At 36.5% G+C, this 15875-nt stretch overlaps 1 protein-coding gene across 2 annotated transcripts in view; it reads right to left on the bottom strand.

Moving 5' to 3' along the window:
- LOC121331110 (voltage-dependent T-type calcium channel subunit alpha-1H-like) overlaps positions 1–5441 on the bottom strand; it is a 67521-nt gene extending 62080 nt beyond the window's left edge. For both annotated transcript variants that reach the window (XM_041278314.1, XM_041278315.1), the window contains exons 1-3: positions 5331–5441; positions 4242–4375; positions 2058–2155 (exon numbers count right to left, since the gene is read on the bottom strand). In XM_041278314.1, the coding sequence (XP_041134248.1) occupies positions 2058–2155; positions 4242–4375; positions 5331–5423 (325 nt within the window). In that variant the 5' untranslated portion in view covers positions 5424–5441. The remainder of the gene's footprint in view (positions 1–2057; positions 2156–4241; positions 4376–5330) is intronic.
- Between the last annotated feature and the right edge of the window lie 10434 nt (positions 5442–15875).

Below are 15875 nucleotides of genomic sequence, written 5' to 3'. Positions count from 1 at the left end.
CTGACAGCCACTTTTGGAGGCCTCCCTGTGCCTGTGTAGCATGTCCAGGTGAAAGGATTACATAGTAGGATCACATTAACTTATTTTAAAGATTAAGCTTTACTTATTGCCTGACGAAGGGCAACAATCCTGGCCAACTAGCTGCCACGTTTTACAGGACCTACCCTGATCTAAAACAACAGAAATAGGCAAACATATTAATGACCAATGAGTTTGTAATTTAAAAGCTACTGACATCCCTATGTGCTGGAAATGGTTGCTAGGATACTCTGCTGAGTTGGAAATAAGAAATTAAGCCACATCAGTTTCCTACATAGGAAAGTGTCTTGGTAATAAGTTTCGGGTTGACCTGCAATTGTGTGCAGAGCATGAAAGAAACATGTCATTAATGTAAAAAAAAAAAAAAAAAAAAAAAAAAAAGTCTTCTTTACGTAAGTTGAAACACTGTATGTGTTTTGGAATCAGATATTCGAGAACAGGCACAACTAGTGAGATATGATTCTGTTTTGTGACAGCCAGAACAAGTAAATATACAATGAATGGATTATCAATAAGTCATTTGTCAGCAGTGTGATGAGAAGCAGCATGGTGAGTGTTGTTTGTATCAATCAGGATTCTCTAACCCAGAAATGCCCACTGTTGCATTGGAGCTACACGTATTTTGTATGCCTCTGCGGTTATTGCAATTTAATTTTAATGTCTATGGAGTAATAAACTCTAGATGGCTTAGAAAAATAAATGACCCAATACTATGTTCAATTATTCCTTTTATTTAAAAAAAAAGTCTTTAGTAGGAAACAAAAAATGACGGATTTCTCAAAATATTAGTTTGTTCCCTTTTAAAAAGTAAATTTGCATTCAAGATACTTGGCTGATACCCACTATATACAATATATACCAAGAGTAGAGTCTTCTTGTTGCCTTTTTTTTTCTTTTAGAAAGGATGCGAAGTTTGGCCATGTCTTTAATATGAATTGCACCAAAGAACAAATACATTGCATCAGTGCTTTTTCAAGAAATCCACTTATAAGAGGATATCGGACTCTGCTAGTTTGTGCTTTTATGGTAGGTTGTTGGTCTATTGAACCTCAGAATTTCTGTTTGGCTCCAGAACATAACAAGCAGCGGTGCTATCTAATTATCCAAGTAGGGAATGAAATCAAACCCACACAATGAAGCCAGCATCATAACCACAGACCCCAGCTGGAGAGGTGTGGCAGTGCGTCTCAGAAGGGAGTCTGCAGGAGCTGCAACTGGTAGCAAGCTTGTGAGACAGAGTAGGGATCTCGCCCAAGAGAACTGGGCATTGATGTGCTGCACAATAGCACAGGGGGGAGGCAGAAATAAAAAGCTTAGAAATGCAATGTATTTCCTTTCTGGCTTGTCCAGTCCTTGTGTTCTAGAAGGATTCATGATTTAAATCAATTATCTTGAAAGAGCTCAAATGATATATGGTGTTAGATGCCAACTTTAAAATCCAAGACATCATCTAAAACATAAAAATATCTAACCGTCAATGATTTTACAGGCCTTTATTATGATCTTGATCATGTGAAAAGATTTTATTACAGTGTTATTCGTGGCTCCAGAGTTTACAAGGAACATAATTAAAGAACTCACACAATCAAAACATATACAACTGTTATTTATTAATTTGTATGTTTTTAATGCCATATAGTGTTTAGTTATATCTATTAAACCTTGGCTTGCCATAAGTTGAAAAACCTTTTTGTATAATACACCTTCCAAATGACCTTCGGGGAATATAAATAAAGAATACGATTTTAATAGACACAAATAAAAAAAAAGCTAAAAACTGCTCAGAGCCTAACTATCCTCAAAGTACAGACGTTAAACTTCTGCACTCTGACTTCTGCTCCAGTTACTGTAACTAATTCAGTGTAACAAATAAACTGTGATGCTGTCAGCCGAGCAGTCTGAACGTACTGTACTTTTAACGCTCATTAAAGTGGAGAGCTGGAACAGAGCTAAAAATGTATGTTTCTGTCTGACAGCAAATACCATTGTATAAGAAGTCTGAGGGAAAAGGCACTTACTAGGAACTCTGTTAATGGCTCTGAGAGGCCTGAGAACCCGCACAGTACGAATCGCAGACAAGCTGACATTGTGCCCATCCAGTGAGTACTCCAGCATCCTGCAAAAGAGAAGCCATGCTGGTATTTACCATATTGAAGTAGCGTTCAGTTCCGTAACAGGCGATGTGAACAACACATTCAAAACATATCCAGTACAGCAGGCGTAGCACCGTAGCTTTAAGAAATTTAGAAAGGGTTACACGGGGGACGTTGAGACAGACTGGCTCAGGCAAGAAAGACTCAAGTTGCAAAGGAGGCAGTGTGGAGGACGTTTTTGAAGATGATAGAGAGTAGGCTCCAGAACTACAGCAAGTAAAAGCCTTTTTTAATATATTTTATTAGGGTTCAAAATTAGCATTGTACTGTATATCCGATTACTTGCAGCAATGAACCATGAGTCACCTGTCTTTTATTGTCCAAGTCAAAGCCCTGCACTAAACTGCTTCTAAATCATTCAATATTCCCCCTCCCCCTCCTTCTCCTCCCCCCTCTCTCTTTCTGAGGCACTTCTGCCAAAATCAATCACAGGAAATCCCTTTGCACCATGGAAGCTCCATCACTGTTTAACAGAGGGAACAGGAAAAAGGTTTTTTATTCTCTCTAAATACAAGCAGTCAGTCACCAGAGGTGTCAATTTAAAAGACTCAGAAGTGTGAAATATGTAACACTGAGTGGTGCTGGACTGTTATTCATGTTGTGCCGAAAAAAGATATTAAATGAAAATGGAAAGATTCAAGCTGTAGCTAACTCTATCCAAATAGCTGAATTGTATAATAAATATAGTTTCAGCTATTTTAACAAGTTAGCATAACTACAACAATAAATAACATATTTTGAATGCTTTAATCTATTTTGATTTATGCAAAAGGCACATTTCAATGCATGCAGTCCACAGGGGCATCTGCTGACATGGAGTAGCGGTGCATTAAACACAACCACCTGCTGTATTACATTCCAGTGTTGAATTTCGGGAATGCCGATTAGGACAAGTTATTTTTTCTCACACCTGTCAAAGCTGCTGTCCAAGGCTAGGGACCTCTGTCATTCCAATTTTATTTTTACTTTTATGTTTTGGTTTGCACTGAAACTATGCTATGAACTATTAACTACTGTATGTGGATGCCAAAAGACTATAAATGTACTAAACTTAATTAAACCTTGAATAATCAAATTCAACACTAATAAACATAGTACATTCAGTTCCACTTGACAATAAATGGAATATTTAACCTTCCCCCGTGCCCTGCTCTCTATCACGATATCTAGGGGATTGTATATTCCTCACCTTTCAGTCAGCAAGAATGACAGCCAAATAGACTGAAAGTTAATTAACGGAACAAAGTTAAAGTCGCCCATCTATAGTACGGACTTCATGTCATCAGTGGCATTGAGTGATAAGCTTCTGTGAGTCTCATGAATACACTCAGCCAGGAAATGATGGCTGCATAACATTTTCATTAACAATGTTTTTCATGCTTAAAACTGGGCATTGACTTCTCTAGTAGAATCTGATCTCTCTAGCATTTTTATTTGATAATAATCCAATGCATTTGCAAGTCCGTGTTTTAAAGGCTATTCAATTGCTTAAAGAGTAAGTATCAGGGTTCCAGAAAATACAACGTTATACGTTCCCATGTGTTGCTACAACAGTTTACATAATATACCTGCAATTTTTATTTTCGTTAACATCCTGACAACTTTTTACTCTTATAACTTGGAAGTCTTTTTTAATGCTCTAGTGCACTGGTAGTGTAAGGATTATTGCCCACATTGTCAAACAGGTAACACGGCAGTAATGATCCATGATGTGGTAGGGAACAGAAGAGCCAGAGCACTTACGTTTTTTTTTTTTTTTTTAATCGCTCTTCCTGCAGTGATTTAGAGGAAATCTCAAACCTCAGTCCACCAGAGCAGTCATTTTGAAAAGAGCTTTGAAACAGACTTTAAAGTTACAAGTGTAAAAAGTTGTCAGGATGTTAACAATGAAAAGAAAAATGACAAGTACAATATTAAAACAATTGTAGCAACACATGGGGACGCATAACACTATATTTTTCGGAACCCCATCTTACTCTTTAAATACTTCACGTGAAAAAGAATAGAAGAGAATGTAATGAATGTTGGCTTTCTAGAAGATATGCTGACCCTGCCATGACAATGAAGAAATCCAGACGGTTCCATGTGTCTCCCAGGTAACATTTCTGTCCAAAAATCCCCAGGGCAATCATCTTGATGACCATCTCAACAGCAAAGAATGCAAAAATAAAGTCATCAAATGCCTGAAAAAACAAAGCAGATCAATATTATTTAATAAAAACTAATAACAGTTATGCAGTACTCTCAACGAAGATCCGAAGTACTACAGTCCAATGGGAATGCTCTTTCATCCTCCACAGTGTAGAAATAAAATACTCAATGTTAATTTTGCATTTGCAGCGTGACAAGAAGTCGACTGAGAAGCAGCACTATAATATGCTCGTTATCAGATTGTGTGTGCTCTTGGATGCATTTTTCGAATCTGACCTACATGTGAGTGGGTAGGCAGATCAACGAAAGAACTAAAGTGTGATTTGTGAACAGTCTTAGTCTATACATCATCAAGGCAAATCTGGCTTAGGGCCAAGTGAAAACCCTTCATCCACATAACAGTGGTTAAACATATTTTAGGTCTCAAATGAGTTGGCCAAATCATCCAACATCAGTGGAAGTCCATATATATATATATATATATATATATATATATATATATATATATATATATTTGTTTATAGTCAACGCTATTTGAGAGTGCTTTTGCATGGTACATTGTAATACTGGGCTCCATTATTAAACTGCAGCTGCTCCTGGTTCCATTTGCAGTGTACAACCACAATTTCGTCCATTCCATAAAAATATGTTAAGGTTGTAGCATTGGATAAGTCATCAATATCAGACTACTTAAGAGTTCTGCCTATTAGCATAGACTCATCACCACAAAAGGTTAATCGGATATTGATTACTTGTTCGCACAACAGAGCAGCAAAATCAATTTGATCTCAATCTGCTGCCAATGGAAACAAGCAGGACTGATTCTAAAACCACGCAAACTAGGTCTGACTGGTATTTAAGGCTTTATGGGCAGGAAAAAGCAAAGCTGATTGAAACTTAAATTCTTACAGCCAGGCAGAATAAAAAATAAACGTGAACACGCTGGCTGTCTTTGTTGATAACAAGACAGTAAAGCAGGGGTTTTACCTGAAGGACAGTGCACCACTCGGACTGACACTTGACATCATCACAGGGCTGGAACATCCCCAAGGTGGTGCAGTTCAGGAGGATTACGAGCATGCTGACGTACTCAAACCAGGTGAGAAGGAGAGTCAAGGAAGGGTGAACCATGAGTGAGAATGCTCTGAAAAACTCAAAAGAAATGCAAGCCCCCCCATCCAACACTCCTACTGTAAGAATGTATTTTTATTAATAGGCAATATACACCCAATTAATATTTTCAGATTTTGGCACAAAACAAAATGAAATAGTAAAAGAGAATGAACTGGGATATCATCAAAGCCCAATAGTAATGGAAATGAGCCTCTGCAAGTCTCATGGCTCAGCAGTGACATGGTTTCAGAGATGGTTATATTAAAAAAGATCTGAACATAGCATTGTAGATCATAGCTAGCGTAAAGAACCGTCCTTACTATTTACTGAAACAAGAATAACTTCAAAAGAGAAGTCATAAGCAAGTACTAATAGCTCTAAAAAACAAAACAGCCTAAAAATGTGGTGGATGAAAAAAAGAAAATCTTCTGCGGTACTCTGTTCAGTAAGTAAATTAAATTAAACATTCATTTTATGCTCAGGCATTTACAGTATAATATTGCATGTGAGCTTCTAATAGGCTTTTGCAGTTTTCATCTGTAACCCAAAGATATATGATCATTATACCACATACCACAAGTCCACCTGTGCCTAGGTCAACAACACCTAGAAACAAGCTCTCACAATGAAATGTGCAAAGAAGGATCACAATACCATATAAAACAGTCCATTAACTTTTAAATAGCAGGAGAAGCAGGGAATTAAGCTGCAGTGGTAGAAGTTGATGAGGGTGATGACCCTTTGTATTAAAAGAGCAAACGGTCTTTCTATCAAGCTGGGATTCAAACCTGACCCAGTTTATTGTCTTGTTTGCCTGTTTGACAGGGGAGTATGTGTATGGGTCTTTGGATAAAAGGACACATTATAATATATAGTAGATCTGCCCAGAGCACAGCTGGGTGCTGATCCAAAGCAAGCATTCACTAATGCAGTTGCTCAAGCCAAATCCCATTTTATCACAATGTGGTACAGAGAAAAGGGAGCACCAATTAGTACAAGCCAGGCTGTCAGCATTTAGGTTACAAATGACATGTCAAGGGTTAAACATAGAGTGGCAAATAAAGGTCAAACGTTCCAGTAAACAAACACTGTTAGGTGTGAATCGGCTTTTTCATTTGGGATTCATTGAGCAATGTTATAACAACAGTACTAAAGAGTTCCTTTTCACATGTTCCTTACTGCTTTACTTTCTTACCTCACTGTCACATTGAAATAACTTGCTCTTCGCTCAACAATAGCCCACTCCTCCTGAGAGATGGGTGCAATAGCTACTGGCTCACTTGTTATGAACACTGTGCCTGTCAGCTCCTAGGCGTTGGTCAGCAGCTAATATTAAGGAGTTGAGAGAACAAGACAGGACACAATTCGAGCCAGTAATTCAATCAGTACCAAGGACAGCGACAATATCAGTCTGTTTGGTGCTATCATGAAGACACAAGACCTTCCTTTTATTAATGGGTGTGATACAAACCCAGCAAAAAAAAAAAAAAACACCATGTCCTAATGCAGCTCCTGCAATGCAATGTCCCTATCAAGACACTCTGATTGCTGCTAAATGAGGTCCAAAAGCAGAGCTTCTATTTAACATCACCTAAGTACACAGAGATAAAGTGCCTCCTCTGTTTACTTCAAATCACCTATGATGTGATCTTTGAAGCAACAACACTAAAACCAAGAAGGAAGAATAATATTTAGAGCCCAATCAATTAACTTGGACAAAGCTGAGGAGTTACAATGCATATGTTTGAGCAATAATCCTAGCTGCTGCTTTTAAAAAATACGGCTCCAGCCCAACTGGACCAGATGATTTTTTATGATCAAGACTTGTTAATAATTGAATAAGTATGTCTGTTGTTTTCATAGCACAAAAATAAAATGTAGCTGTAGTCGCTGCTGTCTCAGAATTAGAATCAATATGTGACTGACTATTGGTTCTGACAGAATCCAGTATTACATCATTTTCAAATGCTTGACTAGCCTTTACACAATGCCTATTGAAGCAAACGATAATGTCTTTACTCTCAATATAATTACAATCATTAAATGCCACTTTTTGGGGGAGAGTTAATGTCAGCAGCACACTGTATTCTTGTGCCAGTTTCCAGAATCTGTGTGGGTCATTTACATTACCAGTAGTCTCAAAATGTAATCCGATTTAGTTTTCTTAATTAAATGCATACATTTATTCCTCAAAGTATGAAACTGCTGCTAGTCATGTCCAGACTTTGTTTGATGTGCTCTAGTCCAGCATTGGTCCCTTTCTGCTAAAGAGCAGGATATTTGACCAGGGACAGTTGTATGTTTTAACACTATGTTTTTTAAGTGGGGCATGATTGTTGATAGCTCTGTGATAACTGTGTTATGATCACTGGAAGCATTAGAAAATGTTCCTGCCTTATTGTATTTGTGAGGCGTATTTGTAAAGAAATAATCAATTAAGGAAGATGGAGTCTTGTATTTTGGATTGGGATGAGTTGTTAGACACAATGTTGAGCTTAATTTTTTTAAAATATTGAATTTAGTAGTTAGCCAATCATAACTAAAATCACCCATTATGTCTAGAATAGATGAAAGTCTTAAAAAGATCTTGTATAACTATTTCAGAAGCAGACGGGGGTCTATAGGAACTCACTATCAATAAGGGGCGTGAATGTGGCAAATATAAATGCAAACCAATAATCTCATAACCCTTAATAACAGAATCAGTTAACTTTAGTTCAATATGGAAATGATCTTTTACATATAATGCAGCCCCCCACCCCTATATGCCCTGTCAGCATGAAAAAGTGTATAATTTGAAATATGTGTCTCACAGTCAGAGATGGATTTCTTTGACCAAGTTTCAGTCAGAGTCAGAACTGCAATATCAGGAGTAAGATGGCTCAACCACGGTTGGAACAGGTCAAATAAACTTTGAATATTGACATGGACAAATCTTAAACCCTTATGCTTACTAAAGTCAAAAGGTAACAATAAACCATTGGAGTCAGACCTACCTGGGTTTAATTCCACATTACCACTCAGTAGCAGATTCGAAACCTAGGATCATTCTGTTTCCTATGTTTACCATAATTCTTCTTACGAGATGAAGACCTTAATAATTAAGTAATTTTTGGTGTACATAGAATAGATTGTACAGTAACCGTACATACTTTAGACAGGATAAGATTTTAATTTGTGTACATTACAAAATAACGTAAACTCCATAAAGATCTACGTAAATCAAGTGTATTAAAATAAATAACAGACAGAACACTCTGTATAGGCCACAGTATTGAGTTCATAAACTGCTACAGAACAGCCACAAAGCAGCTGGCGTCCTTGTCTGTCTGCCCTTAACTTGTCTCCCACTCACACCAACAGGGAGGATTTTAACCTTAACAATGGCAGCAGAATGTAATTAAAAACTAAACTTTTGATACATTTTAACATATAGCTGCACTGCAACACAAATGAAAGACCCACTCTTTGCAGAATGAGCACAGTTATAGGGTTCATTGGGAAAAGTACAGACATATATATTGACATTTTAAAGGAAGCAATGCCTTGTTAATTATTATCAGAAATTAATCCTGTGGTTTTTTTTTTTAATGCATAGATGCCAAAGTCAGGTAAAAATAAAAAAACTATAATAATAATAATAATAATAATAATAATAATAATAATAATAATAATAATAATAATTGGTTGTGAGATTTGAGACTACTCCATTATTTTGTATTTCTTCTTTCTCTTATGAGTGAGACTACTAAATCTAAATTATAAATACTAAAAAGTTCCTAAAACGTTCCTAATGCGAAACTGGAGCTCAACAAAAGACGCAGAAAAAAATTGGTGAACAAATGAAAAATAAACACATAACTAAAAAATAAGAAAGGAATTATAAATCCAAACCCTTGCACTGGCACAACCTCTGAGTCAGACTAGCTTAATGGAATAGTTCCTTCAAAATATTGCTTTGGTTAGATTGTCACTGTGGCATCCTTCATAAAGATCTGACTTGGGACTTGTGACGTCCGATTATACAGGCAGCACAGAGTCAGAGACTGATTTAGAGACGTACTACATGAAGAACAAGTTGACACACCTGGGACAAAAATACCTGTGTAAATTTCATACTGCACTGCAAGACCAGCAACATACCACATTACCACAGGCTCCCTTATTAAATTATATTTTCTTTATAGAACAAATGAGATTTGATTTGCCTTTGATATTTGTGTTCTCAAACATTTATTCCAAAACAAGCAACACTATTCTAAATGTATGTGTCTCAAAAAAACGGCTAATTATCTCCACAGTGGTAATTAACAGACAAACACAAATACTCTCCAATGGCAACAGAAAGTAAAGCGAAGGGAAATGACTACTAGCTTGAGGTCAGCACTGCCTATTTCTGCATTAGTGAGCCTTTGCGACTGAATCATTATAAACCTGACTGATGGGAAGGTTTTCCAAATGTCATTATTTAATATCACTGTCAAGCATTTGTAAATTAACAATCTACTTAAGAATGAGAAGGAAAAAAAAACACAATAAATACAATAACAATGTTAAAAAATTATTTGTATTTTATTAACTCAAGTAGAGACACAAACACATTGCAGTCAATCTAAACAGCAAGAAGAATACATTAGTTATGATAACTCCAGAGTTTGAAATAAGACTCCCATTGCATAGCAATTTGATCCATTTTTGTTGTACTATAAGTTTAATAAGACACATCTGAGGTTGTTACTGTACCTCTACACTGGGGCAAATCAAGCAGACAATAAACCCTGGAATGGATGAAACTGCTATGCAACAGGAGTCTTATTCCCATCCTGCCCATATTTCATACCTATACAACTCCACAGAAAGAGATACCGTTTTCTGTTTATTATGTATTTGTTATTTTCCAAACTGCTCATTTGAGAGCTGTATAGCGAATAGAAGTGTGTGACAGGTAAGATTCATATGTATCATATATATGTGTGTGTGTGTGTGTGTGTGCGCGCGCAATAACAATGTATCTGATAAGTGTTTATTTAGGTCTCAATGGACACATCTAAAAGTGAACATTAATCTTGTTTGTTTCGACAACAGAGAGACTGCATTTATACTTATTTCTTACAAAGCACAGCAGTATCTGCTATTACCCCAAAGGAAGCAATAAAGTATAGATTTTCCAATATAAATGTGTTCTTAGTTGGGTTGAACATGAGTTCTGTTATTATATTTGGCATTTCTCCCTTAGGCGCTGCTTTATTTGTATGCAATCAAAAAGAAAATAAAATCACATTTTACAAACTAATATATGTTGCAGAGTAAATATCAATTGCTGCAATTGTGATACTTAATGACAAGTAGAAATTTTACGGATTTCAATTAGGAAAAACTAAACAATTAAATAAATGGCTCTATATTAAAGCAAGTACAATAGAAAAGATACATTTACTGAGAGAAGCATAACAATTAAAATGGGCTAGAACTAGCATTATTAGCAGGAAAAAAGTTGTTCACAGAAGTGTATTGCTTGTTTTATACCATTAGAATGAAGTATTCCTCTATAAAAATGTGTCTTGCGCTTGTTTCATAACCCATAATATTTTACAAGTTAAAACATATTATAAAATCCTTGTAATATCTTCAGTAGTCTTTGATACAAGGCAGGCAGGTCTACAAGCCAAGCAAACGCATGAGTGATGGACACCAGCAGTAAGGTGGAGGAGGGGAGGAGGGGAGATGGATGATTACAACATTTTTACAGTACTGGTAATATTATCACGTCATCGCGGTCATCTATAACTTAAAAGTAGTTCATAGATCAACAGAAGATCTTTATTCATCCTAAATAAATACTAAGGAGTAGATGTACTAAAGTGTTGCATCTGTCACTATAGTCGCAAATCAGTTGCAAACGAGTTGTAAGTCTATGGTGAGATGTACTAAACAAATAAGTTTGGAAAAATGGGGTGGAGATGCAAATGAGGGTTCTCAAATATTAGAACGATTTCCGATTTAGCAAGGGGCTACTGCCTGATTTTGGGGGTGAAGGGCCCCACTATAGAATCTGATGGAATTAAACTGCCTTTCACTTATATATACATATATATATAGTATATATATATATATACTATATATATATATATCTATATATTATTGATATAATACTATTTAATTAGTATATTAACAGTATTAAAATAGGTAAATTATGAAGCCGGATAGAATAATGCCTTTACATTTAACAAAAACAATGTTATTTTGGTTTTTGCACTCTTGCATGTATAGACGTTATCCTTGGGGCACTCTCTGCTGCAGCAAACCACAACTCAACTCCCCGGTATTTATTTGAACAATGTCACACAACTCTCGCAGTGTTAGAGATCTTGCTAACAAGACGCAACAAATATTTAAATTAGTATAATGAGGCTCTTTTCATTAACATATTTTCTCTTAGTACTTACAACAAAATGTACACTTCGTGAATTGCCGCATTGCAAATGTAAATTGAGGTATGTTTGCACTGCAACTGGCATCTACCACTAAGTGTTTTAATCAGTCTTCATAAAGATATTGAAACCGAGTCAGGTCTGTTTCTTTGTTTTGTAACATGTTGACTTTTCCCCTCTCAAAGAAGAAAAAATAACCAAGTAAACACTAGGCCCCATTGTTTCTTACTAATCCCAATAGGATATTCACAATACTATTATTGCCATCTGCATAAACAGTTTAAATAGGAGCACCTCAACCATGAGTTCTATACAAAGAAAACTAACTGATGCATTTCTGAGGAATGACTGCCTCATTGAAGCTGACACTGTAACTGTGAACAAGTATAGCAGTGACAGAACAGACAACAAAAACCATCTGATAGAGAGAGAGAGAGAGAGAGAGAGAGAGAGAGAGAGAGAGAGAGAGAGAGAGAGAGAGATTGAGAGAGAGAGCAAGAAGGGAATAAATGCAGCTGCTGCCACAAATTATTAAATACGGAATATGAAATATACAGTGTTCCCAACCCTTCTGTAAACGCATGAGAACAAGGGAAATGATACTAGAATGATGTACCACATCAATATTTTATAAAATGCTGTTTATTTATTTAAAATCAAGAATTTCCTGCAGTGTAGTTTTATGGCATTACATCACTACAGTACCTAAGCAAGTATATCTTAATTTAAGCAAAGCAAAAACACAGGTTGCTTTGTCACATTCAAGAGATCAGTAAACACCTGGTTTGCTAAAGTTATTACAAGTATATAATATGGTTAATTCCCAACTCCCCCCCAACAATTATCAAGCTATTTTCCTATTCAATACAATTCAATTCAAACAAAACAAAATTAAACAAAATCTAATCTTTTCTTTAATAAAAAAAAAAAAATAGGTGTATATCAAGTATGTGGATTTAAATGTATTTCTTCAGACGTGTTGAAGTCAACATGTGTATTCCTCAGAATGAAGTCTTTGAGTTTTGCAATTGCTGGTGGAGAAAGCCAGGGTATCTCACAGGCTAGAATTCGTCATCAATCTTGCGACAAAGCGTGATATCAACATAACGTCCCCGTCTCTCTCATCAGCTGATTGCTCACATTTATAACTGCAGTATTGATCTGAAAACTTCATCAGAGGTTACCCATCTGGAGAGTCACAGGCAACAGAGGTTGCAACTGAAATAACAAAATCTAAATCAATACCCTCCAATAAAGAATGACAACCCACCCCCCCTGTGTTCATTTAGAGAAAGCTTGGAATTGAAAATACATGGAAGTTAATCAAGAGAAGGGACCCTTTACTTGACTACAAAAAAGGGCCAATACTAGACAGCACACTCAATAATAAACCAAATCCGTTTCTGTGATCCAGCTATGACCTTATTTTGGGGTCACACAATCACATGGTAATCAAAGGGTATACAAGGCTGCACCAATAAGACTTCAAAGAAAATAAAAGCCTTCATGACCAGAAGGCTGGAATTAAATAGCAGGAGCTTGGATGAGGGCTGCTTTAAATCTAACGCACAATGATCTGGAGAAAAGAAGAAACAAAAAAAAAAAAGATTAAGCTATCAAGACTATATTCACCAAGGTACTCTTGGTTCCACAAGGACAAAATGAAACAGAATAGAGCTGACTGGAGACACGAATCCCAACATGATTTGAATGCTGACTCATAGCCCCGTTAGAACTAGCTTCACTGATTTCTCCAAACTAATTAAAATAAAAAAACAAAAGAAAAACAGAAATAATGTATCGCAGTTTAGCTGTAGCTTCCCCTGATGATTCTCTGTATGCTGTATAAAACTGAAAATCATGGGGCATTCTCATGGGAAGATGTAGACCAGGAGAACATATCTGGGTGTGTTATAATACTGGATGAGGCTTGGTATGTTTAATATGTTTATTAAGTTTGTGACCCACAATAAAGGATCATTGCTAAAACCTACAAGAACTCTTTTTTTCAGTGCTCCCAGACAGGTAACATTTCTAAGCAACTTAGAAAAGTAAGGCCTCTCTCTTAATACCTGTGGCCCCACTTTCATTTCACAACAAGTGTCTGTAAAAAAGCTGCTTGCTAGTTCAGAAAGCAGTAAGCTGAGCGAGGCTGGGTATCTCCCGCAGTTGGGCTTGTCTCTGGATTGGCAGAGCATCTTCTCATTTTCACAGCACAGCACAGCTCAGCACACACACACACACGCACACATACACATGCACACATGCACATACACAAACATGTGCACACACATGAGCACACACACATGTACACACGCGCACACACGTACGCTCACACACACGCACGTACGCACAAAGACATACACATAAACACACACACACACACACACACACACACACGTGCACTTGCACACGCACGCAGGTGACACAAGCGCACTCTCACACCACGCTCTCACACACACATACGTGTTGAAAAATTGGAGGAATGCAGGTTAGACAATCTCTCAAAGCAACAGCTCTGAGAAATGAGTGTTTTTTAAAATCCTTACATGAAATTCGGTATTTAAACACCCCCCCACACCCCCCCCCCCCCACCCCCCCCCCCCCCCCCCCCCCCCCCCCCCCCCCCCCCCCAAGTATCTTTGACAGAGAGCCAAGCAACAATATATTCTATCAATCTGCAAATCTTCAACGGGACTAATGAGTAGGTCCCACTACATGAATGAGACTTGGTGAGCCTGCATTTAAATAAAAACAAAATGTATTATTATTATTATTATTATTATTATTATTATTATTATTATATTAGTGTTAGTATTATTATATTAGCATAGCTACAGATCATGGAAATATGAAATGAAAGCTTGTAACTGCCTACACATCCATCTTTCCAAGACTACACCAGTGAGCTGACAGCTGTAAATTAATTACAATAGCAGTAATGACTACACTGCAGGAATATGCAGCCATTTATTTGAATTATTTCAGCATCTGTAGAATTCACTGACAATCTGCCAACATGAAAATAAGCAGGTATTTTAACCACATGCTGTATTTATCACAACTAAGAAAAAGAAAGTCAACTGCAGACAATCAGAAGCATGCTTACTTCTAATACTATCACTTAAGTGTCATAAAATGTCAATAACTCATTACAGTAATCATTATCACTTTCTCCACCAAATGCACATTATTATAATTATTATAATCTCGATCAAGAAACATTTAATAATGATGGGTTTGTATTATTATTATTTACCAAAGATTAAGACCAATAATAACGAAGGCCAAATTAAAACCTGGTAGAAATCATTTAACAAGATGGTAAAAATCATTTAACCAGATGGTATACAGAAAGAATTATGAATTGTAATTTGGGAGGATAAATAAACAAACAGACAGGATAAATCACATGATTACTATAACCTGATCAGTGCCTCTAAAATGATTATAACTTCAGTTTATCAAAAAAAAATGTGATCGACAACAAAAAAAGTGGTAAAATCAATTCATTTATTTTGTTGACAAACATGTCAGGAAGCTATTGGCACATGACCGCACTAGAATAACCATTTTCCTTTCCCATCATTCTGTAATTTTCCTGTTGCTTAGTAACAATTGCTGCCATCTTTGACTAAACAATTTCTATAGCAACCTCTTCTGCAGCCTTCAGACTAGAGCCAGCAAGATGACTAATGTGAAGAAGAAAGCTGTATGACAGTCAATTACTGGCTTACTGATTAAGTACCTGAATGCTGTCTGCCCAGGATAACAGTCAACAACTGTGGGTTTTTTGTTTTCTTTTGTTTTTAAATAAGCTGCAGCTGAGCCAAAGTGTTTGGGTGCAGGGTTTAATCCATTATCTAAACTATATACAAGAACGCAGCTAGTCATTCTAGTGACACATCACTGCTTGAATTACATCAAAGCTTGTGATGCTGCCATAGCTATACTTTATAAAGGACATGATGCCACAAGATCTGGATTT

Source organism: Polyodon spathula, chromosome 18, assembly GCF_017654505.1.
Source record: "Polyodon spathula isolate WHYD16114869_AA chromosome 18, ASM1765450v1, whole genome shotgun sequence".
NCBI classification, from domain to species: Eukaryota; Metazoa; Chordata; class Actinopteri; order Acipenseriformes; family Polyodontidae; genus Polyodon; species Polyodon spathula.
Note: the sequence above shows the minus strand (reverse complement) of the source record. Positions and strands in the feature narration are given on the sequence as shown.